A 22,875-nucleotide genomic window follows, 5' to 3' on the forward strand; every position below is an offset into this window, starting at 1 on the left:
GCCCGACAGATTTGCGCGAGTTCCCTCTGCCTTCCGGTCATCACTGACGCGTGCAGGAGGGTTGGATGCGTGCCAGGACTTAGACTCGTATGTAGCCTCACCTCGGAGAGTCCATCTCCTCTGCTTCCAGTGGGCCACCCTCACACCCTATCAGAAAAGTTGACTCCGTAGCCTGGCCTTAGGAAGTCTCTCCTTAGGTTTCCGTCAGTTATCTCTTGCGTCAGTCTTGACCAGAAAGAGCCGGTCAGGGAGTCTGGAAGGGAAAGGTGAGTGGAGCGTTTTTTTACTTAGGCTTTGTCTGTCTGCGCATAGGTCCTGCTTCGGTGATGGCCTGAGACGTGGTTCTCAACCCACGCTGTAATTTAACCACCTCAGAATTTCTCATGTTTTTTTGGGTCTTATCTCAGGGCCTGCAACGAGTTTACTAGAACGATAACTAACATATATCGAGCATTTACTATGTACCTGGCACCTTTACAGATGCTTTATATGTATTAACTCCTTTAGTCTTCATAAGGATCACTGTAATTATCCCCATTTTACAGATGAAGGAACTGAGTCATAGATCATGTCATTTGCCCATTGCCCTGCAGGCAGCAAATGGCAGTCAAAATTACAACCCACACTACCAACTACTACTACATTTTCCTGTTGCTTGAATCCCCTCTGTATGACAAATCTAGCTAGGGAAGGTGAAATTGAATTTTGGAAGGTAAGTATTCAGAGTTAATAGTTTATGATAAAGTGTGTTCCATTGACACTTACAGTAGCTTTACACTCTGAAGTTTTAATGAATTCGGAAAAGGCAATACTTCAAAGAGAAACTATAATGTTATGAACTTCAGGGCCCACAGGGGACAACTTTGTTGCCCAATATCATAGCCACTAGCTCTTGAGCACTTCCAATGTGGCTAGTCCAAATTGAGATTTTTATAGGTATAAAATACAAACTGGATTTCGAAGACTTTGTATGAAAAAAACGTAAAATATCTTATTTTTAAAATATTGATTACATTGAATTGATATTGTAGATATAGTGGGTTAAATAAAATACATTAAAATTAATTTCACCTGTTTCTTACCTTTTTAGTATAGCTACTAGCAAACTTAAAATTATGTATGAGGCTTACATTTTTATTGGACAGCACTGCTCCAGCATCGTAATGGTCCCAGCCTGTAGGCTCTAGAAATAACAGCTACTTGAATGGAAAACTGGGAGAAAGACAATGTTAAGAGTACAAACTTGATCCTGGGATTGCCCAAGACTCAGAAGGAATCCCAAGGTATATGTACTTATGGTCAAAAAGATTCAGTGAATAAAACAAGGGTGGGAAATGACCAAGAAAAACCAAGATGGAAAACTCTTAAGTGCTAGTAGTAAAAACTTGTACTATAGAAATGTGTGAATTGGAATGCTTGATTGGTCCTCTTTGTAGCTGGTATGTCAGATGCCAGATGAGTAGCCAAAGGGATGTGCTTCCAGCAGCAAATTAGGATGGATATGGAGGAGGGTTATGGAGGGGGTAGATGAGAGGGAAAATGCTGTTGTAAATAAAAGTTTGTTGGTGTTGTTTTGTATAATTTGGTGTCTTTGAAATTATAAAAATAATAGATGCTTATTATAGCAAGTGAAACAATACAAAGATGCATTAAAGGCAGAGCTTCCCTGCCTGAAATAACCAATAGTGTGTACACTTTTATAAAAATACATGTACATAGACACATGCACATTTTTTTCTCAAAAAAATAATTGGTGTGCAGACTGGGGTCTCTGGAATAGAGGGCTAGTGCCTTTTCTTCTTCTTTTTCCACTTGCATTACTCCTCTCTCTCTTCCATCTCTGTCTCGCTCGCCCACCCTCTCTCCCCCCTCCCACTTTCATACACACACAACAGGGAAAGAAGGCACTCTTTTACAAGAATGGTATATTTTCTTCTACATCTTTTTCCTCAGTGTCTTGTGTAGAGCCTTGTTAAGTCAACTGATGTAAATCTAATTATCACTTCATATTCTTGGCCCTTAAAATACCTTTTTCTAAATTTGTAAGAGTTCTATAGACATCAACTGTCATCACACTGCAATTTTTTTTTAATTTTCTATTTTTTTGTTCATTGACTTTATTTATAGCCATACAAAGATAAAACTTATGTGGTCAAGATGTTTATCTTTCCTTTCAGAGCATCTGGATTTATCTTGAGTCATTCACTCATCAAAATTTTATGTAAATGTTTTCCTTTTTCTTTTATAGTGCTTTCATTTTCTGTCTTGGTTTAAGTTATCTCCTCCAATGATTGATTTTAGGTCTACTCTCTCAAATGTTCTTCTAAGATTCTTAATGTTTTGATAATCACATTTAAAGCCTGATGTCTCTGGAATTAAGTTTTGTTTGATATAAAGTTGGGGTCCAACTGTTTAAAAACAATTGTCGTTTTACTGAACCAAAGAGGCAGTGTGACACTGTAAACTAGTGAAACTCAGAGGCCAAAGAAATCTGAAATAATGATATGTTCTCAGAATATAAGCAAAACCAACTTATTGGGAAGAAGGTAGCATTCTGTTTTTGTAAATAACCATTCTTGATTAATCTATTAGAACTCTTCATAGGGGTTGTATTAGTTTGCTAGGACTGCCATAACAAAGTACCACAGAATGGCTGACTTAAACAACAGAAATTTATTTTCTCACAATTCTGGAGGCTAGAAGTCTGGGATCAAGGGGTCAGCAGGGTTAGTTTCTTCTGAGACCTCGCTCATCAGTTTGTAGATGGCCGTCAACCTTCACATAGTCTTCCTTCTGTGTGTGTGTGTTCTAATTTCTTCTTTATGAAGACACCAGTCATATTGGATTAGGGCCCACCCATATGACCTCATTTTAACTTAATTACATCTTTAAAGACCCTACCTCCAAATACAGTCACATTCTGAAGTACTGGGGGTGAGGACTTCAACATATGAATTGAAGGGAGTGACACAATTCAGCACGTAACAGAGGTTAATAATGTAATGAATATGATTTTAATTTTTTAAAAAAGCTTTGACAAGATATTTACATTGAGGACTATTTAAAGAGTAACCAAGGAATTGAGATTACTAATAAATTATTATAAAAGAGAGAAGGGAATAGAGTAAAATATCCATATATACAGGTATATCTGAGTTCTAGGTAATGAAAAGTCAAATCATAAGGCTGAACTTAAAAGATTATTTTAGGTTATATATATAAATTTTAAGTGAATTTAATGTAAATAACTAAAAAGTATATTTATAAGTCAGTAATTATGAATGGGAGTGGAGGGTAGCAGGACAGAATGCCTTCCAGGAATAATATATCACAACTAGGGGATGAGGACAATGTTTTTTTTCAAATTATACTTTCTGAAACTTTGATTTTCTATCACTCCCTCTACTCTACCCTGAAAATCACTGCTGTAGTGCACCACTGAGTGAAGAGAGTATGTGAATAATGTCCTCATTTGGTAAGAAATTATGCAAACTACACTTACATAATCATCATCTGTAAGCAATCTAACATGACCCAGGAAAGGGACCCTTGTAACATTATATTAACCATGTCCTAAAGACCTTAACCGAAAATGCTGCTGTGACTAGAGAGACTATATAATGTTGGGCTACCTGAACATTGACACTGAGCCAGACACAGTATCATAAAATCCTCTGCATCTGGCCTTTGAAAAAGCATCATAGAAATCTGAAACTCATTCCCCACAATTAAGAACCAGTGGCTATAATCCCCTCATTTTATACATAGGAAACTAAGATCCAGAGAGGTTAAAATGACTTGTGTAAAGACACTGAGATAGTTATTGGTGGATCCAGGCACCAGGTCTCCTAAATTCCAATCTAATACTCATAACTACAATTTTAGAAGCTATTAATTCCTATTTCTAGTATTCAAGGTTTTTATCCAATGTGCAGTTCTGGTCACTACAACTTAAAATAAATGTAATAAAGCTAAAAAGTGTCTAAAGGGAAACAAATGAAATAATTAAAAGGATAAAGGATACATTCTTTATTTATATGCCAACCTCATTCCAAAAAGGCTTACAAAAATGTAGATAATATAGTAAGATTAAAAAAGATTAAAACATAGGAAAATGATAATTAGGAAAATAAAGGTAGAAAAGGAAGATGAAACCAAGAACGTGGCTAGCATACAAAATACATAACATGAAGTCTAAACACTTGGAGAGGTGGGCCACAAATTTGCTCTAAAAATACAGTCAGTTGAATATTTAGTGTCTTAAGATAAAAACCAAACAGTAATTCAGGAAAAGCACAACTGGATTCAAAGAAAATTTCTCCTATGCATGTTCAAATAGAATATTAAGAACTGTAATCATAAATACCCTTTACAGTACCAACAGAAATTAAGTTTCATAGGGGATTGATACAGATTCCCAAAATGCAACCCAGAAAAAGCAATTCTACAGAGGCCAATATAATGCCAGCAATGTACAAGGGAAATCTGGCTTAACCAGGGACAGAATTAATAGACATACCCAGAATACTTTCTAGACTCTCTTAGTCTGGAAACAGAAGATATAACTGAAGAATAATGAAAAGTCAGAAAGGCCAGACATGGATACAAATTTAAGGTCCAGATGAGTTTCTTTACTAAAGGAAAAGGTCTTTAAATCTTAAGTGGATGTCATGCCTCTTAATCCCTTGTTTTGCCCATCAGAAACTGAATCCTGGGATGTCTAGGGCAATGTTCAGTTTAAGAATCCTTATGTCTTTCAAAAAAGTTCTGTTTTAGAAAACATTTGGATAACTATTCCAATTATCCCTAGAGAAGGCATTTAACCCACCCATGTTTTAGTTCCTGTTCCTCACATTAGGCTATTAGATTAACTTTTTAAATTTTTTAAAATTAAATTTATTACAGACTGGCTTTCAGCCCCAGAATCAGATGTTTTAGCTGCATATTTAGGGATTGAAATGCCAGCTTTTGAGACCTCTGAAAAATATTCATACTGCTTCTGACAAGCCTGTTAAACATATAAATAGCACCTTAGGAACCCATGAAGTGTTATTGCTCAAGAAAGGAAACATGGTAAAGAAACAAGGAGAGAGAAAAGTAGAATAAGCCTCAGGCTCAAAGCTTCAGGGCATGAGCACTGGAAATATGAAGCAGAGAAAGAGGTCAACACTCTGATCTGAAATGTTTAATTGAGAAGTGGGTTGTGTGATGGGGGAAGGGCTGAGGTCAGTTGTGGCTGCTAGTAGTAAAATGCCCAAAATTTGAATGCTGGTACAAAATGCCTAGAAGAATAAGAGAATGATAACAATAATAGAATGGTAAAACAAACTGGGTCATCAAGGTAGTCATACTGAGTTGGCAGTGGAGGAGATCCTCAGGTTCCAGATGGGCCCCAATCTACAGTAGAGGGGTTCAAGCAAAGCTGGGGTGACCCAGGCAGGACTCCAGGTTACAGTCAAAGTCCTTGAAGAACATAGACTCCGATGGACTAGGCTGGGTAGCTTGTGTCTCTATGTCAAAGTTCACTGGCTCCTTCTGTAGTAGCTCTGAGTCAAAGGCCACACCCCGAAAGAAAGGGTGGACCTGGAAGTGATGCAAATGATGTAGACGCTGGAGGGGATTCTGGCATAAGAGCTGAAGGGAAATAGAGCATGAAGGCTGAGGGCTGGGATAGGAAAGGGGCTGAACAGAGAAGGTGAAAAAGGAAAAAAGTTCATCGAGCTGTGAAGGGCAGGAAGAACAACACTAAAGAGAAGAGGATTTGTAAAAGAGGGAGACAGACTAATTTGGGGGCAAAGGTAGGAATAAAGCAGCAGTATTGGTAAGAAAGCGGCACTGGCCCACTCTCTCAGAAGTGACCTGTTATGGATGGGGAGATTTAGAGGACCAGAAAACAGGAACGAAATTTGAAGTGCTGGTTAAGGAGCAAGTAGTGACACAGTACTTGATCAAGGTGGAGCTCCCCACCCCCCCCAAAAAAGTAATCAGAGGAATGGGGACATACACTTCAATGATAGGGAAAGGAGAGAGTAAATAGTTTGGTAGTCAAGAAGGAAAGCAGTGCTCACCCTTACCTCATGGAGCAGAAGTGAGAGCCCCTGGTTAAGAGAAGCTGGGATCTCAGAGTCATAGTGGGTCACACTTGCCAACATGGCCACATGATCTCTCTCTGCAGCCACTGGGAACTGAGTTGGGGGCAGGGGAGTGATATCATTCCTTAGTAGGAATAAGGCAAGGTCTCTTAAGGTCCTCCTTCTTCCCACCACAGAGCAAAGCTCCTCTCTTCTCTGCCCAGTGTCACTACCATTCTCTCACCTTTCCAGTTGCCAGAGAGAAAAGCAAGACACCCAGGGACCACCAATCAGCAGCATGGTTGTAAGGCCCTCCACTCAGGACCTCTGGGGCTACAGATTTAAAAGATACTTGTCACTGACATCTGTGGGCTATAATGCCCAATAATTACCCACCAATTTTAGCCTCTCTCTTACCCATGTATTGAAGAGTGCCACAAATAGTATAGGCTCTAGCTCCCTGGGGCAGGTGGCGGGACAAACCAAAGTCTGTCAGTTTCAGATGACCTATAAAAGGTAACATAACACCACCACTCTTTTCTAACCCTCCATCTGCTATGATTCATTCCCAAACTGGAGTACCTCTCATCTGGGGCTAGGAAAAGGATTTACCTCGTTCATCCATGAGGATATTTTCCATCTGAAAAATCACAGGTGAGAAATTATTATTCATCTCTTTCCTTTTGACACTTTCATCATATATACCCCCCAGCTGAAAAGGATGCCCTACTCAGCATTTAAGTCTATACTTGGAGGATCTTTGCTGAAATCCTTACACCCATGAGGGTCCCAAGGTCAACTGTTCTCAGCTTCCCCCTACCTTGTACCTGTGGAACTTACTGAGGCCCCTCCTCAGACAAAGAAAAAAAGCACTTAATTCTACCTTCACATCTCGATGGATGATGCCCAAGTCATGGAGATAGCCTGTGGATGACAGCAAGTGTAGGGTGTGCTGAAGCGCTCTAGTCCTTTCCAATTTCTCTGGTAGCCCCACCCCATCCCTATCTCAGTTCTTTGACAACCCCCTCCCCCACCCCCGAGTTAACATCAGTTCTCTTCCCCGCCACCCTTAATTTTTCCTTCATTTCCATTACCACTCTTGTTTCACTTACACAGCACCAGGACCAGCTCAGCAGCAAAGAGGCGGATGGAAGCCTCAGCAAAGCAGCGAACAGTGGACCACAGGGAGTACAGATCTGTGCTACAGTAGCTGCACACTGCAAAGCACCAGAAGTCTAGGCAATATTTGGAGGTTACTGTGCCTGGGTTTGAGGCACTGTAGGCCTCCTGCCCAAACTGATGCCACCTGCTGTTCCCTCTCCCTTTGGGAGAGAGAAATGCTATAAGAAGGGGAACAGAGCAAAGGCAGAACAAGCCAAAGGGTGGGTAATCTCAGGTGGGGAGTATGGTAGAAGGACCCTTGGGAATGAGGAGAGAGGCGAGTCACTCACTAATGAACAGGTGCCGTTTTCCCTGCCAACTGTCCCCCAAACCATGTACAAAAGGATGGTTGATCTGTCGCTAGGGACAAAGAAAACAGAAAGTTAGGAAAAAACAGTATCAGTGAGAGGATCAAGGCAGAGAAGAAGTCAGAATATACCTACTTGGGCATAAAAGGGGCTGCTGCCCTACCTCTCAGTTCAGGTCAACTAAACTGCCTGCCTGGTAATCTGGAAACCAGCATAATAATAAGGAACACACTGAGACATGCTGGAGAGATTTCCCTGGCAGGACCTAGAAGAACTCTGCTGATAGCTACTTTTCCCAGGATATACTTTTGTTACGGCAGAGAGTGGGGCAAAACTAGGAAGAGCAGGACAACTGGACAAGAAAAGTGCTTTCTCCACCTGTAGTTTAGTTCTTCCTAGGATCCTTTCCAGGGACTCTGTGCCTACCTGGATGCTAACCTCATCTTTGCACTGCTTCAGGATGTCCCTCTGGAGGACCTTGACCTTGGGCACCACCTATAAAAGGAAAGGAGTGATGACTCCCAGAAGGGAATAGTGTTGAATCGCTTATTCCTCTTAACTTTCTAGAACCAAGACTGGAGACAGGAACTAGAGAAGAATGTGGAACAGTACCTAGGTCCCTACCTTCACTGTAAATACTGCTTTCTGGCCACAATCTAGCACCTTGAAGACAGTTCCAAAGGAGCCTTTAGCCACAAAGCCTATAATCTGTACAGAAAAATGGAGAACAGGGCAATTGAGACTGGTCTAGATTTCCCAAAATTGAGACCCCTTCAAGAGATTCAATTGACCTACCTTCAGTTGCTGATGCCTCCTAAGGGGCCTAATGGGAAACTCCGGCAGAAAGAGATTGATGAATTGCGGCACTGGCCACTCAGACAGAGGTTTCTCCACTAGAAGTGGGGCTGGCTCCAGAGGCTCCTGTTGCAGGCACTGAGGGCCCCGCAGTCTCCACAGCTCTTCCAGAACTGACCTGGTAGTCCCCACACCTGACCAAAGGCTCTTCCAGCCTCGCACCCAGGGGCCCTGGATGTTGCCACCCTGCTGAGAGCCAAGGGAGCCACTCTAAAACTTCCGCCCTAGAAGCATTACAGGTTCCTTCAGCCATCTCAGCAGGCACTCCCTCAAATCTCAACCCTAGGGGTACATTTTTGAGGCCAGGCAAAATTGCCACTAAACTTGCTTTGGCCAAGGCCTAGATTAACTGGACACAATTCAGATCCTCTAGGAAAACAATATTGGACATTTTACCCATGAGGGATCAAAAATTCAGCCTGAGCCTCCCAGTATGGGGCTGGGATACTTTCACAGTATAGCCTCCCTGCCCCACCCCACAGTGAGTATCACTAATATGCTCCTCACCAGTCATTTCCCAGGCTTCAAGCCCCAGGCCTCCTTCACCTCCCCTAAACAGGGTGCCAGAGCCCAACATCGTACCTTATTAGGAGCAGCCACCTGGGTGTGTTGCCCCTGCCGACAGCTCGCCGTTCCCATCCCCAGCCTTTGCCTCTTCTCTCCTTTGGCTAAATCTGCTGTCCCAGTTACATAAGCAGTTCCTCCCCCTGATGCTGCATTACATGAGCCCCACCTCTTCCTTGCTGTTCATAACTAGAGATGCAAGTGACACAGCCAAACCTCACCTTTATCCCCAAATCCTATCACCCCGGGTTAAGGTTTACAGCCAAAACTAAAATGTGCAGAGAACTATTAGCATGGGGCCAGTGTCACACCAGAACTGGGAAATATCTGTGATACGGTTTCAGACAGAAGAGAAGAGGCCACTCTCATTACAGTGGCAGCTAGAGGATGAGTCTTAAGTTGATGGAGAGGGAAAGATACACACAAATTGAACCCATACATTCAATACACACATACACAAAAAAAAAAACCAGCATCAAATTTAAAATATATTTTTTCTCTTTAAATCATTTTCTTACCATTCTCCAGGGCATACCCCAAAAGGACCCATGGCCAGCCCTGGCTCCTATTACCATCTCCCCAAGTAAGCTTGGCACATATTGGGGAGAGGCTAATTCCCCCCAGAACACTAATACCTCTTTCATACAAGGCAGTGGAATGAGAGACAGAAGACCAGCCCTCCCTTGACCCCCAAGTTTCTGGCACAGAGGGAAAGCAGTTACATTTAGGAAATATATATATTTATATATATATGTCTATAAAAATTTATCACACTTGATCAGAATTGTCCCCCACCCTTTCAGTTAACCCCAAGGGAACCAATTCCTAGTCCTGGGGCAGTTCCCTGGGTCTTGCTCTCTTGATGCCTCTCTGGCACTGGGCCTGCCACTGATGAGTGCAAGGTAGAACTCAGCATTATTATCCACCATGCTCAGGCCAAGTGCTAAAGAGCAGTGCCTCTATCTGCAGTACCCTGTGGGCTCCTAACCCCCACAAATCCTGATGGATGAAATGAAGCGCCTCCCATCCCACAAGTCCCTGGGGCCTAAGCCAGTCAGATCCTGTATTGCAGCCACTCTCGGATTGCTGGATCACTTGCGCCTGCCAAAGATGGACTTCTTGCCAGGGTTCTTGTTGCCCACACTTAAACCGATGAGGAGCCGGGCTTTTTCCTCCTCTTCCTGCTGTTGCATGTTGAGGTCTGATTTAGTTTCTAGCTTTCCCCGGACCTCAGATCCTGTTGCAGGTTTCAGCCTTAGCTTCTCTTTGATTACCTGACAGGAATAAAATGGAAGGTAAATATTAGTGGGACAAGCGGAACAAATCGCAATGAACCAAGTCAATAAAGATTTATTAAACTTACATAAAGGCACAATGAGGCAATTCAAATCCTAAAATGATCTCTGCTTTCAAGAGGCTTACAGTCCAATTAGAACCCATGCTAAACCTAGTTATGTTAAACCTTCAGTTCCCTAAAAATCAACAGTAGTTAACATGTGAAACAGTAAACACTCAATTTAATCACCTAAGCAAGGACACAGAGGGTCAGAGATAGAAGTAGCTCACTTCATTCACCTGCCCCATCCCAAGGCTGGCTGCTTGTTAATACATCCTACAATGAGATGATCCTGAGCAGAGGATCTGCCTGCCTTCCCCTGCTAACCAAACAGCCATGAACTCTGCTGGAATACCTGGGCAACCAGGGCTTTGCGGCTATCCCTCTTGACAGCCATGGCAAAGTCTAGCCATGTCCATGTATTATTGTGGTACTCCAGACAGGGCAGCACCAGGTTAAGGTCACCCCAGTCCACACTGTTCTTCTCACCCTGCAATGGAAGGTTGGGGAGGGGAGAGAAAAGAAGATGGAAAAAAATACATCAGCTGCCATTTTAAGTCCAAACCAGTACTTGAGTCCAAGTCTAGTACCTTTCTGTAGCAGCAACCTATAGATAATTTCTCCTTACCTCAGTCTAGTAATGATACTAACTCCTGAGGGGAGCAGAGGAAAAAGATTTATCACCCATATTCCACCTTCACAAGCTGGACTATCTCCCTGTCTTTAATCTCGGATGATCTTATTTGGTTCCCTTCCCACATTTTAGAAAGTGCTGGGGAGGAGCAAACCTTGTAGCTAACACACAGTGGAACCTGTGGAATCTTTATGTAGATGAAGGAGTTGTTCATGGCTGCTCGCTCTTTCATCTTGTCAATATCATCCACAGGGTGCTAGAAAAGGCAGAAAGGAGTGTGAGCTCCTAAAACCATCAGAAGAAACTTAGGACCCCAAAGATATTCATCTCCTTTCACCCCTGGAGTAGACTCAAAGGCGACAGAAGAAATCCCCAGCCAAGCCAAAGTACCCCAGGATTCTTGATTTTTTCTAACATCAAGGGAATGCCCAGTACCTCAGGGGCTTTGCGAAATGATCTTCTGACCCCAGAACTCCGATTCAAGCCCTGCGCCACACCCTTCCCAGGGCCCAGTGCTGCTGCATCATCTGTTACAATCAGCTGCCGAGGCTTCACCACTGGTATTCCTATGAAAAAGCAAGCACACCAGCTGTTGTCCTCTCTCTCAAGCTTCAGTTGTCTGAGGCTGCTACTCTAGTCCTCTGGAGTTCCACCATGAAAGTTCTCACCAGTAGTCACCAGTTTGGACTTATCTTCTTCATCACCAACCTCATCATCTTCCACACTTCGTCCAGGAAAGAAAAAGCCCATTATTCTATGGAAGAACTGGTGTGTCAGCTGGATGGTGAGAGGCACCACATTCACCTAAAGAGGAAAAAGGCTGAAGAAGCAATTAAGCTCAGACATCATCCCTCAGTTTACCTACCCCTAATAGCATAATATAATGCACAGATAGCTTCTGACTGCCCTTTGTTCCTGGGTCCCCAAAGGACTGTTTACTAACCTCAAAGTGCTCCTTAACAGAGATACCCCCAACAGGGGGCCGGACTTTGCTGAAGAGGCGGAGGGCTAGCTGTCGCCCAGACTGGCAGGAGCTCTGGGGCCGCAGGACTACCTGCGGGATAGAGTGATAAATCAACCTAAAACTCCTCTGCAGACTTGATGGGAGAAGCAATGGTCTTGCCGAGATGGGCAAGCTTTCACCATCTCATACCACCACACTGTTTCTAGTAGTGCGTTTATGTGGAAGGGCCATTACAAATGCTCTGTGCTAGGAAGTTATGAATGGGATAGGAATGGGAAAATAAAACTTGCCTTGTAGACAGCATTGGGAAGGAGGTTGTTCATAGTGAACCAGCCCAATTCCAGAAGATGTTCTGCTGTGTCATCAGACTTATTCACCTATAAAGACAGATTCCCCACCCCAACCCCAATCCACTATAAGCTTTTCTCAAGAGCTTGCTAGAGAATTGCTACATATCCTATTTGTTTTCAGGTTCTCCATATGCCTAATCCCAACCTTTGATATCTCTTTCAACTTCATGTATTCTCTAATCCAGTGTTTCTCATGGGTGCTACTGGCCAGGGCACTAAATGCCAGTAGTGCTTCCCAGTCACTGTGACATTCAAAAGTAGTCTCATTCATTTCCAAACATCAGGGGTGGGGGTGTGCCAGGTAATGAACAATGTCCTCTCCTCTATGCCATGGGTAATTGCAGTAAAGCTGAATGCCAGTATAGAATTAATGGTTCTATTCCAAGTAGGACTCTGAAGAATACAAGTGACTCTATGGGTCACATTTCTAGGGATATTCTTATTCAAGGAGGGAAGTATTTGATCAACCTCATCTATATATCTGTATTATTTAATAATACAAACAGATGTATCTAAGAGAAACTCTGCTCGTTTCAATAATCTTTAATACTATTATTAATAGTCATATAATAATTAGTCCCTTTTTTAAAATCTTTTTGTGAGTTAGACTCTTGAGATAGGTCAGTGCTTCTCAATACAGCTGCACGTGTGTGACTGTATATACCCAATACCTTGCTATAGAGGAACCTCTGAAGCTCCAGCTCAGCAATTCCTAGCTGTCCATCTTCCTCTGTTAGGCGCCATCGTGCCTGAGCAAAGTAGAACTCAGTGCGACGGACCACACTCACATCTTCCTGCTGCTTTCGCAACTCCATCTTGTTGGCCTGCTGCAACTGGAAATCCTTAAAACATCTATAAATGAACATTAGGGTCAAAGCCAATAAGGGCAATAGCACTCAGGTTGAGGGTGAGGTGGAATGCTCTAGAATGATGCAGGGGGTAAATCCAGAGATAGACCCATTCTGGAACAGCTATTCTCTAAATTTTTTTCACAGGATTCATTACTCCTCATACCCTGGGCCACGGGAACACAATCCCATCTTTCAGTTCTACAGCTTCTCTCTTCCTACTACAATTATATCTGTAGTTGTGTTCCTTACTCATCAACTTCAAATTATTTTCAAGATATTAGCTGCACAGTATCAAGACCACAAAAGTGATCTTTTCCAACTATCTATTTTTCTCGTTTCCCAGGAGGTACTCTATTTATGATCCAATGGAAGAGCTCTCCTGTTCTCAACCTCTTGGCTAAGTCCAGTAAGGCTTGTTCAGGAAGAGGTGTCTGAAATCTACTACATCATCCTTTGATAATGTACACTAAATCTAAAGACTATCAGAACATGGGCAAAGAAGAGAAATTGACTGCAGCTGGCAACTAGAAAAAGACAGGGAAAGAATGCTCTGTGGCACCTGATGAGAATATTAAGCTCTTCACTTTCCAGTTGTAGACTGGCCTTCTCCTGGTTTAGTTGCAACTGAAGCTTTTGGTTCAGGTCAAACAGGTTCTCATTCTTGCTGTCATCCTGCAAAGACTAGGGAGCAAGGACAGGAGAAACTGAGAGGAGATCTCCCTTGTCCTAGGAAACCTCCTGGTCCTCAAGACTGCCCGGGTCACTACCTTCATGATGGAATACATCTGCTTTTCTAACTGCCGTATCTGGGCCACATGCTGCCGCACAGCCTCCTGCAGATGTAATATGCTGCTGCGCTGCTCCTCTGGATTGCTAGAAATCTCAAGCTGGAATCTGACACGCTGCTTTTTCTCACTGTGCTCCTAAAGGAATGGAAAAGGAAATAAACAAGATTTTCTAATAGACGAGTCTTACAGTAAAGTGCAATAGAGAAAGGAACAATAAGTGGGGATCTCTTTTGGAAAGCTCACCTTTATCTGTCACTATTAGCAGCAAGAGTAAGGGGTAGGCCAATGCAGATTTGGCAATGTGGATTTCACAATAAGCCAGTCCCACAGGGTAGGAATGATGGAAGTGGGGAGTACTTACTATTTCTAGAGGTATTTAAATGACTGAGTAGAGAACTGACCAAGAAAAACAAGTAAGCTCTATAGTCTCAGGGGTACTCGGACCTTTCCTAGATAAGGGGTTCCTGTTAGGCTAAATGGCATTCTATAGGGGCCCATGCTCACCTTCCGCTTGGGTTCTACATGGAGTAGCAGGTTGTTGACAATGTCCAGGATCATGGCATACTGAGCAGGGTTGGTGGAGATTTCCAGCTCATGATGGATGAGGGTGAAGGTATCCACAGCCCCTAGGTAATTATAAGCAGCTAAATAAGAGGCTCAAGTTTCCACTTAAATATCTACCCCATTTCCTAACCCATATTTGGAACCACTCCTGTTAGTTAACCCCATAGAACGGGCTTGGTGAGAAATGCTCACGGGTAGAAACATGTTTGCTTATTTCAGAATCAAACAATACCCATTCTTTCCAGTTTCCTCCAAAAGTACAGGTTATTCTATCATAGAACTTACAAAATGCAGAGCAAAGTGAAATGTTAATGCCCAGTGCAGAGTGGAACCTTTAATAACACTACTGTCTGAAAACCACTTAGGAAATAAAACCACTTAGGAAAGTGTTTCAGGAGCAGACTAGGAAGCTTTCACAAGCTTCCTAGTCTGCTCCTAAAAGACTTTCAAGCTCTAATTACCTTCCTGCTTCTTTAGGAGATCTTCCTTTTCCTGATTCTCATGAACCTCAGGTGGCTTAATCTGAGTTGCCAGCTCAGGATCAATGTCATGGCTGTAACTAATATAGTACATTCGGCAGTTGCAGCGTGAAATGATCCGCTGGACTTGCTGGGCTTGTTGTGCCTCAGCTGGCTGGTTCCAATCTGGGAAGAGATGGCAGAGAAAAGAAAAAGATATTCTCAATAGAGGTATTGTGAGAGCCTCCCAGCTAGCTGTGTGTGATGTCTAGAGAACTCTAGACACTTGCTTTCAACCTAGCCTAACACAAAATGATCCTACTCCAGCATATACTGGTCTTAAGAGTAGTTAAGAAAATAAGGCTCCTTTGGGATATACATCTGCTCCTAACCACATGATGGGGAAGAAGGAAGAGCTGACCTGTGGTGGTGGTAACCATGCCTCCCACTGCCTGCCCACTCTCCATCAGCTCCTGCACAGAGTCCAGACTACGCTGTCGGTGCTCCTCGATATTCTTCACCTAAAGAATGAGATACAGGCACCTTTAACTCCTGGGGAATTAGTAGCTTGTCCTGGCCGACTGGGTGCAAGTAGTTATATTATTTAGACTTCCCCTTCCTGTAACTGTTTGAAAGATCTCCTGAGATGGAAGACATACTGTCTTTCTCCTGGTCCAAACTGCTCAAACCACCCAAACCACCCAAATTCCCCAAACCCAACTGAGTTACATGCACATTTTGCCAGGCCCGCAGGCCTCAGGCTAGAAAAACAAGCTAGGTTAAAATCAAATCAAGTCTCATCTCACACCCATTAGGATGGCTATTATCAAAAACATGGAAAACAACAAGTGTTGGCAAGGATATGCAGAAATTGGAAACTTTGTGCAACATTGGTGGAAATGTAATGGTGCAACCGCTAAGGAAAACAGTATGGCAGTCCCTCAAAAAATTAAATAGAACTACTATATGATCCAGTAATTCCACTTAAGGGTATATACCCAAAAGAAGTGAAAGCAGGGTCTCGAAGAGATAGTTGTACACCCATGTCCATAGCTGCATTATTCACAATAGCTAAAATATGGAAGCAACACACATGTCCATCAATGGATGAATAAGCAATATGTGGTACATACCTACAATGTAATAATATTCATCCTTAAAAAAGAAATTCTGACACACGCTACAGCATGGATGAACGTTGAGGATATTACACTAAGTGAAATAAGGCAGTAACATACACACAAAAATAATGCATAATTCCACTGATACGAGGTACTTAAGAGCAGTAAAACCATACACGCATAAAGTAGAAAGGTAGATGCCAAAGACTGAGAAGTGGGGAGTTACAGTTTAACAGGTATAGTTTCAGTTTTACAAGATGATCAGAGTTATGAAGATGGATTGTGGTCACGATTGCATACCATTATGAATGTATTTAATACCACTGAACTATACACTTAAAAAGGGTTGAGAGGGTAAATTTTATGTTAAATTTTATCAAAAATCAAATCGTATCATGGGCAAAATTTTCATCAAAATCAAAATTTCCCACCCAGTTTGGTATTCATGTATTTGTGCTCTTGCTGTTTTCTGTCTTCAGATAACCACTCTGCACTGTTGCCATGAAAGAAGACTGAATTCTTTTGACTCTCTCTGCCTAGTTGAAAAGTGAATTGCAGAATGAGTGATATGGAAGACAATAAACAGATCTGCCAAGCTCAAAAAAATTTATGTAGGAAAGGCAAGATCAAAGTCCCTCCCACCTAAACCAAGGACATTCCACCCTAATATTACTATCATAGCCTAAGGGGGGAAAAAAGGGGTTACTTGCAAAAGAAGGCATGCCTAAAAGCAGAGGCTCAGAAAATGCCTGATAGGTAGACCTTGCATAGCTCATTCTGCCTTCCTCTGTGTGAGTAATTCATATCTTCTGTGCCTACCTCCTGGCACTACTGGTAAAGAGCACTGCTTGCCTGAACCACAGCTGTAATATATCAGCATGACCTCTCATATTACCAGTAACTTGACCCTTACTTGGCTTGACATCTGATTATGTGTTTATTACCTCTTAAATAATTACATTTGAGGTTGCCTGGATTGAGCCCTAATATCACTGGAGTAAGAGGCATGAGCCAGGGAAGAGGGGTTAGCTTTATCCCCATTAAGTATAATGGCAAATGATATTCACACATCAGTCTTTATTGAACATAGCTAGATCTAGTAACTCTTTTGGGTGTACCATGACCAGCACAATGTGAACACATAACACCTGTTAAAAGTAAGTAATAACAATGCAAAATATTGGCTAGGTAGGTGTCATAATCGTTAGATCTCCTAATAATTCCGATATTATATTCTAGACATTATAGTGCAAATTTGGTTTTACCAAGAAGCTCAAAATTTATAACCACTGCTCACAATCTCACCATCTAAAAATATTATCTTGACACACAAACCTCCCCAGATATACTACTTTTAAAAAACGATGAGACTACATTCCATCTGAATGAAGCTTTATATTTTTCAAAGTACTTTCTCACTTGATCTTTTCAACAATCTTGTGAGGGTGAAGTATTAGAACTCTATTTTACAAACAAAGATCATTTGCCCAAAGGCTAATGCTGCTATAGTGGCAAAGTTGGCATTAGACTTCATATAACCTGACTCCTAGACAAGCAATCTTTCTATTCATCCTTACTGCCTTGCTGAAACAACCACTCAATCATCTTCATAAGAAGAGATCAGAGAAAGAACAGATAGAGAGCGTATCTAAAATTCTGACTTACTGCCTGTTTTCCGACTGTCTACTGATTAGTGTGATCTTATTAACAGGGGTCAGCATTCTTTTCAAAAACAAGTTCCAACCTATTTTATCCTAGCACTGGGAAATGAAAATCTCCCTTGCAATGAAATATAATAGCATGAGATTTAAAAAAAAAAAAAACTGCCTACAGTTCTTACATTTGAGGTGTTGTCAGTCTCACTATTCTGTTAAACTGGTAGCCAACAGGTATTGTCAAGAAACTTGCAGCTATTCTGGTGGAAGAGGCCAATTATGGGAAATGGGATATAATGGGCCTTCCCAGCCCTGCTGACTAACCTCTAACCAGAGCTGTCGGCCATCCTGCTCGGTAGGGCTGCTTTCAGTGGTGGCAAAGTACTGCATGCCATCTAATAGGCAAGTCCAAGATGTCTTTTGCTTCAATGTGTCACCATACCAGGCTGGATGGTGTTGACACTGCAGCAGCTGGGCTTTGGCAGCTGACACAATAACACAGCCTTCTGTTTCTGCTCCACGAAGAACCATCTATGCCAGAGACAGAAGCAGTCACAGGACCAAGTTACCAAGGAAAATGAGAAGGTTCGTGAGAGGATTGTACCAACAACTACAGCTGGATTTTAACTCTGGCTTACTGAGTGAACGAACACTGATGGCTTTTAGATATTATCCATGATACTTGCTGGAAGGAATAATTTTTTGCTCTATCCACCCATTCGTATTTAGAGGTGGGGGAAGGTGAACACATAAGATTCTGATCTAGCTCAATGTTGGGGTGCTCTGGTAAAGAGATGGTACCTGACAGTTGACCAGCTCGATAAGGCAGTTTCGGTTATATATATCATCCGTCTGGCAGGCAGCAATGCCACACAACTGATCACTCACACCTGACTCCTCTTCTGTGAACACTACAAATCTATCTGTCTCTTCAATCAGCTTCTGCAACATGTAGGCACCTGGCAGAGAAGTAGGAAGCAGGACGTCAGTCTCAAAGAAATAGGGAACACATCCAAATTGACCTTCCTTTCATTTCTCTGGCTAGGTAAAGGCTAGAATGTATTCTTTCCAACCTACAACTCCAATCTACCCCACCCTACAACCCCTGAGGGCAAAAAAAGGTTGTCATTTCATTTTCTCCTCAATACTAATAAAAGTAACAGGTTCCCAAGGAAAACAGAAATGCTATGTAAGTGGTAGCATTTTTTCTCTTAGGCATATCCACCTCTGGATTACTCTAGGATTCTCACCCCCTTTCTTGTTCCTTATATTACTCTAGGATTCCCACTCCCCTTTTCTGTTCCTTATATTTTTCATTTCATATTATTTTAAATGCTATTTGTTTGTTGACCGCTCCTTTCCATGTGAAACCAATCAGTGCCACTGTGTTCTAGCTCTACTACTTCCTCTGATTATGCCTCTACACCTTCTTCCTTCTCCCAGGCCTCAGAAATAAGTATCTCCTAAGGTCTATTCTTGGCATGTTCCCTTCTCTTATTCATTATTCTCATGAGTTCATCTAACAGTGTTATGGTTAAGAGCACAGTCTCCAGAATTAGGCTAGTCTGCCTTAGTTCGAAATCCTATCTCTGCCAGTTGTGATTTTCAGCAGCTTGCTTTAACCTCTCCATGTTCTCAGATTCCTTGTCCATAAAATAACAGTAACTATCTCATAAGATTGTTGAGAGAATTTAATGGAATAATATATAAAAGTATTTTGCAGGGTACCTGCCACACAGTAAGCACCTATTATCATCCCCTTTGCATTAACTCTTACCTCTATGCTGAAACTCTCCGGTCTATCTCTAGCTCTAAGCTTTTAGACCCTCATTTCCAGTTGTTTGTTAAACATTACCCTGATGTACTACTTGTATCACAAACTCAGTATGTCCAAACCAACAACCCAAACCTGTTTAGCCTCATCTTCGCTTTCTCCCTAGTCCACTCTGTACCTAGTTCAGGCCTTTGTTGCCTCTTGTTGAGACAAAATAGTTTCCTAATTTGTCCCCCACCTCCAGTTCCTTCTTCTCTAGTACTACTCTGCACTGCTGCCAGATTTATCTTTTTAAAAGTAAAATTAAACATGACACCCCATTCAAAAACCTTCAGTAGTTCATTGTCTGCTGAATGATGACCAAACACTCATTCTTGTATGAAAGGCCTTTGATGATCTACCTCCAACTTTCCTTTCCAGCATCTTCTCTCACTTCTCTCCTTTAGCTACTCTCTATGCCAACCAAATTGTTCAATCTCCTTTGAATGTATTGAGCTTTACCAATTCCACTCCTATTCAAGATATTCTGCCTTAGATGCCCTTCTTTCCCATTTCCACATGTTCAATCCATACTAAGCCTTCAGGGTCCAGATCAAATGCTATTTCCTCAATAAAACCTTCCCTGACTGCACTCCTTCCCTCACTCTAGTCAAGAACAACTTCCATTGTCTTTAATTTCTCTCTTGTGGCATTTATCACTTTTTACCCTGTTCTTAAACTCATCATGAACTTGCATTCCTCTGTACTTGTTATTCCCTCCCTTTAAAATGCCCTCTCCTCTTTCCTTGCCTATTGAACTCTTACTCATCTTTTATGACCCTTCTCAACTATCATCTTCACTGTGAAGGCTTTCTAGATTTCTCTATGTTGATTTAAATACTTTCTTCTTGAACATGTTTTTCTTGAGCATTTTCATAATAAAATAATTTGCATGTCTATTAGTTTCTGAGATTCCTCCCATCTTTGTATCTCTAATGTCTAGGGTCAAGTCTGGTACATTATAAACCCTCAATAAAGCTAAAATGAATCTAAGAATAAGTGATTGAATGAATAAACTAATCATAGCTCATCCAAATGATAAACTTGAGGCCAGCAGAATGTCTACATTCTATATCCCTCACTGAACCCAGCACAGCGCTTTGTGCCTGTTAAGTACTCAATATTTGACTAAACAAAATAATTCATTGAAACACAAAACAATTCTCTAATCCTTTGCTTCTTTCCTCTACTCATCCATCATTTTTTCCTGATCCTTCTCCTAGCCACGGGACCAGACCCTTTAATGCCCTTTATCATTGCTATCTAAGACTTACATGGCTTAAATGGAAAAATAATAGTTTCATCTCTATGCCTAGACAGAACTAGACATGATTTAGTGCTCCTCAAACTCCTGTCCAAGCACATATTTTAAACCTAACCCATTGGAGTCTCACCTCTCCCAGCTTACCTCCTGATGACCCCTTATCAGGCTGTCCACTAAAGCTGGGAGTACTGACAGGAGGTGGTGGGGCTGGGGCACTGGTGGGGACACTCTGCTTTGGCTTTTTGGCTGGCATCTGGGGATCAATCTTTAACCCTTTCAGGGCCTCAGTAGAGAGATTACGTTTGAGTACAGCTGCCTTTTTGTAGCCATCATATAAACCAAAGGCAATGTCCCGATTGGTAGTTGTCCAGGAAGCCCGTAAATCTACCAAGTGCAGCTGGTGTGTGTGAAAGGCAGGATCCCCAACTCGAGTAGAGAGCTCCTAAGAAACAGGAAAAGAATCTCAAGGTAGCATGAAAATTCCCACCATTCCTCCAGACTACAAATGCAAAGATAAAAAACAAGCTTGTTGAATAAAAAACCTGTTCTGGGGGAGACAAGACGGCCCTGGAAAAAGAAAAACTAAGTGGTCTGAGCATGTATATTAGATTACACTCTGACTATACCCACTGTATTTTAAATGACTCAAAGAATTTCAACTTAAAATTCTTCCTTAATTGGGGGAAAAAGACAGCAAATATGGTACTAGAAAAAAAGTTGTACTCTATATCCTGAAGAGCAAGAGACTATCTTCAGAAGGAGAAAAAAAGAATTTTCAAAAAAAAAAGATGCTCATACAGCTGATACAAGCAAGTGCATCTTTAAGTAATGACACATATGATTGGGATATAGTTAGGAACATTACCATGTGCTATGGACTGAACTGTGTCCACCCCAAATTCATATGTTGAGGCCATATTCTCCAATGTGATATTGGAGATGGGGCCTTCAAAAAGTAATTAGGTTTAGATTAGGTCATGAGAGTTTGTGCCCTCTTTTGGAACCATGTGAGGACACAGCAAAAAGGCAGATATCTACAAGCCAGGAAGAGAGCCCTCACCAGAACCTGACCATGCTGGCACCCTGATCTTGGACTTTCCAGCCTCCAGAACTGTGAGAAATAAATTTCTGTTGTTTAAGCCATCCAGTCCATAGTATTTTGTTATGGCAAACTGAGTAGACTAAAACACCTACCAATACAAATAAGGTAATAAAGAGACTGTGTCAGGCGGTACCTCCTCAGCCATGCGACTGCTGTGCCGTTGGTAGGTGAGGGAGGACAGGCTCAGTAGGTGGGTCTTTGTTACCAAAGGATCAAGGCAGTGATCAGCATTCTCTTCAGTGGGCGAGGCCATCAGATGAACAGTCACCTGACTTAGGTCACTGACCATCTGGGTCACACTCCAGTCAGAGATGAGGCGCCGCATCACTGTGCCCGCTGAGAAAAGGAGGCATACAGAACCCATGCAGACCAGTACAGAAGAAATGTATGGGACAGAGAGAAAGGGAAGGGAACTGAGAAAAAGAAAGAGAACAAGGAATAGGCTAGGAGAAATAAAGGGAATTTTTGACCGTACCTTGAGGTATAAGCCGCTGAGTTCCCCGAGTGAAAACATGGCCCTGACTGCATTCAATCTGGATGCCTCGCTGCTGGGCAAATGAGGCCCAATAATGCACCTGGCAACAAGAGAGCATAACATTGAATGAAGATGGCATGAGAGAGATGATTAAGAGACCGGATATGAGAAAATAAGTAAATTAAGGAAACTGAAGATGTCAGCAGGGATGTCAGAGCCTGACCTGCAGCTGGGGGAAGAGTGCAGTAAAGGAAAGCTGCTTGTAGTGCTGACCAAGTTTCTTCTTGCTGGGTTTCATGTTATTGAAGAGCTTGCCCCTACAGATAGGCCTTGTGACACTAGTCCAAGTTGCCCAGAAGTTTTGCATCCAGCGCAAGGTACTACTATATAGCAGAATTCGGGGCTGGGATATTGCTGCAAAGGAAAGCATAAATTCCTAGCTATGGTTAAAATATAGAGATGAAGCTAAACCATTCCCTAACTTTAGGTTTAAAATTAGAGGTTTAAACCTCTAAGGTTAGAGGTTTAAAAACCTAAACAG

At 42.0% G+C, this 22,875-nt stretch overlaps 2 protein-coding genes and 1 long non-coding RNA gene across 10 annotated transcripts in view; 1 reads left to right on the forward strand and 2 right to left on the reverse strand.

The window, feature by feature from the left end:
* Positions 1-22,875, forward strand: part of LOC120620985 (uncharacterized) — a 25,210-nt gene continuing 2,335 nt past the window's right edge. The window contains exons 1-2 of one of the 2 annotated variants that reach the window (XR_005658052.1): positions 1-266; positions 13,438-20,486. This is a non-coding gene — a long non-coding RNA (uncharacterized LOC120620985). Of the gene's footprint in view, positions 267-13,437; positions 20,487-22,875 lie in introns of those variants that run through there. The other variant, XR_005658053.1, reaches the window with a different exon arrangement.
* Positions 4,006-9,301, reverse strand: RSKR (ribosomal protein S6 kinase related). Its single transcript, XM_039886156.1, has 12 exons — positions 8,978-9,301; positions 8,336-8,584; positions 8,165-8,248; positions 7,967-8,035; positions 7,523-7,592; positions 7,184-7,288; positions 6,955-6,995; positions 6,684-6,711; positions 6,489-6,578; positions 6,316-6,404; positions 6,075-6,185; positions 4,006-5,634 (listed from the first exon to the last, which is right to left on the reverse strand). Exons 1-12 carry the CDS (start codon positions 9,032-9,034, stop codon positions 5,413-5,415), a joined length of 1,215 nt encoding a protein of 404 aa, XP_039742090.1. The 5' UTR covers positions 9,035-9,301; the 3' UTR covers positions 4,006-5,412.
* Positions 9,435-22,875, reverse strand: part of BLTP2 (bridge-like lipid transfer protein family member 2) — a 24,355-nt gene continuing 10,914 nt past the window's right edge. For 5 of the 7 annotated variants that reach the window (XM_039886100.1, XM_039886098.1, XM_039886099.1 and 2 more), the window contains 19 exons: positions 22,558-22,748; positions 22,335-22,434; positions 21,993-22,195; positions 20,902-21,199; positions 18,482-18,639; positions 18,005-18,211; positions 15,326-15,425; positions 14,908-15,090; positions 14,387-14,508; positions 13,862-14,017; positions 13,654-13,775; positions 12,915-13,095; positions 12,184-12,270; positions 11,873-11,983; positions 11,598-11,733; positions 11,365-11,495; positions 11,084-11,185; positions 10,651-10,785; positions 9,435-10,233 (listed from right to left, as the gene is read on the reverse strand). In XM_039886100.1, the coding sequence (XP_039742034.1) occupies positions 10,051-10,233; positions 10,651-10,785; positions 11,084-11,185; positions 11,365-11,495; positions 11,598-11,733; positions 11,873-11,983; positions 12,184-12,270; positions 12,915-13,095; positions 13,654-13,775; positions 13,862-14,017; positions 14,387-14,508; positions 14,908-15,090; positions 15,326-15,425; positions 18,005-18,211; positions 18,482-18,639; positions 20,902-21,199; positions 21,993-22,195; positions 22,335-22,434; positions 22,558-22,748 (2,906 nt within the window). In that variant the 3' untranslated portion in view covers positions 9,435-10,050. Of the gene's footprint in view, positions 10,234-10,650; positions 10,786-11,083; positions 11,186-11,364; positions 11,496-11,597; positions 11,750-11,872; positions 11,984-12,183; positions 12,271-12,914; positions 13,096-13,653; positions 13,776-13,861; positions 14,018-14,386; positions 14,509-14,907; positions 15,091-15,325; positions 15,426-18,004; positions 18,212-18,481; positions 18,640-20,901; positions 21,200-21,992; positions 22,196-22,334; positions 22,435-22,557; positions 22,749-22,875 lie in introns of all 7 variants that reach the window. The other 2 variants (XR_005658046.1, XM_039886101.1) reach the window with 2 other exon arrangements.

Source organism: Pteropus medius, unplaced genomic scaffold (genome assembly GCF_902729225.1).
Source record: "Pteropus medius unplaced genomic scaffold, Ma_sr-lr_union100, whole genome shotgun sequence".
In the NCBI taxonomy this organism is placed as follows: domain Eukaryota; kingdom Metazoa; phylum Chordata; class Mammalia; order Chiroptera; family Pteropodidae; genus Pteropus; species Pteropus medius.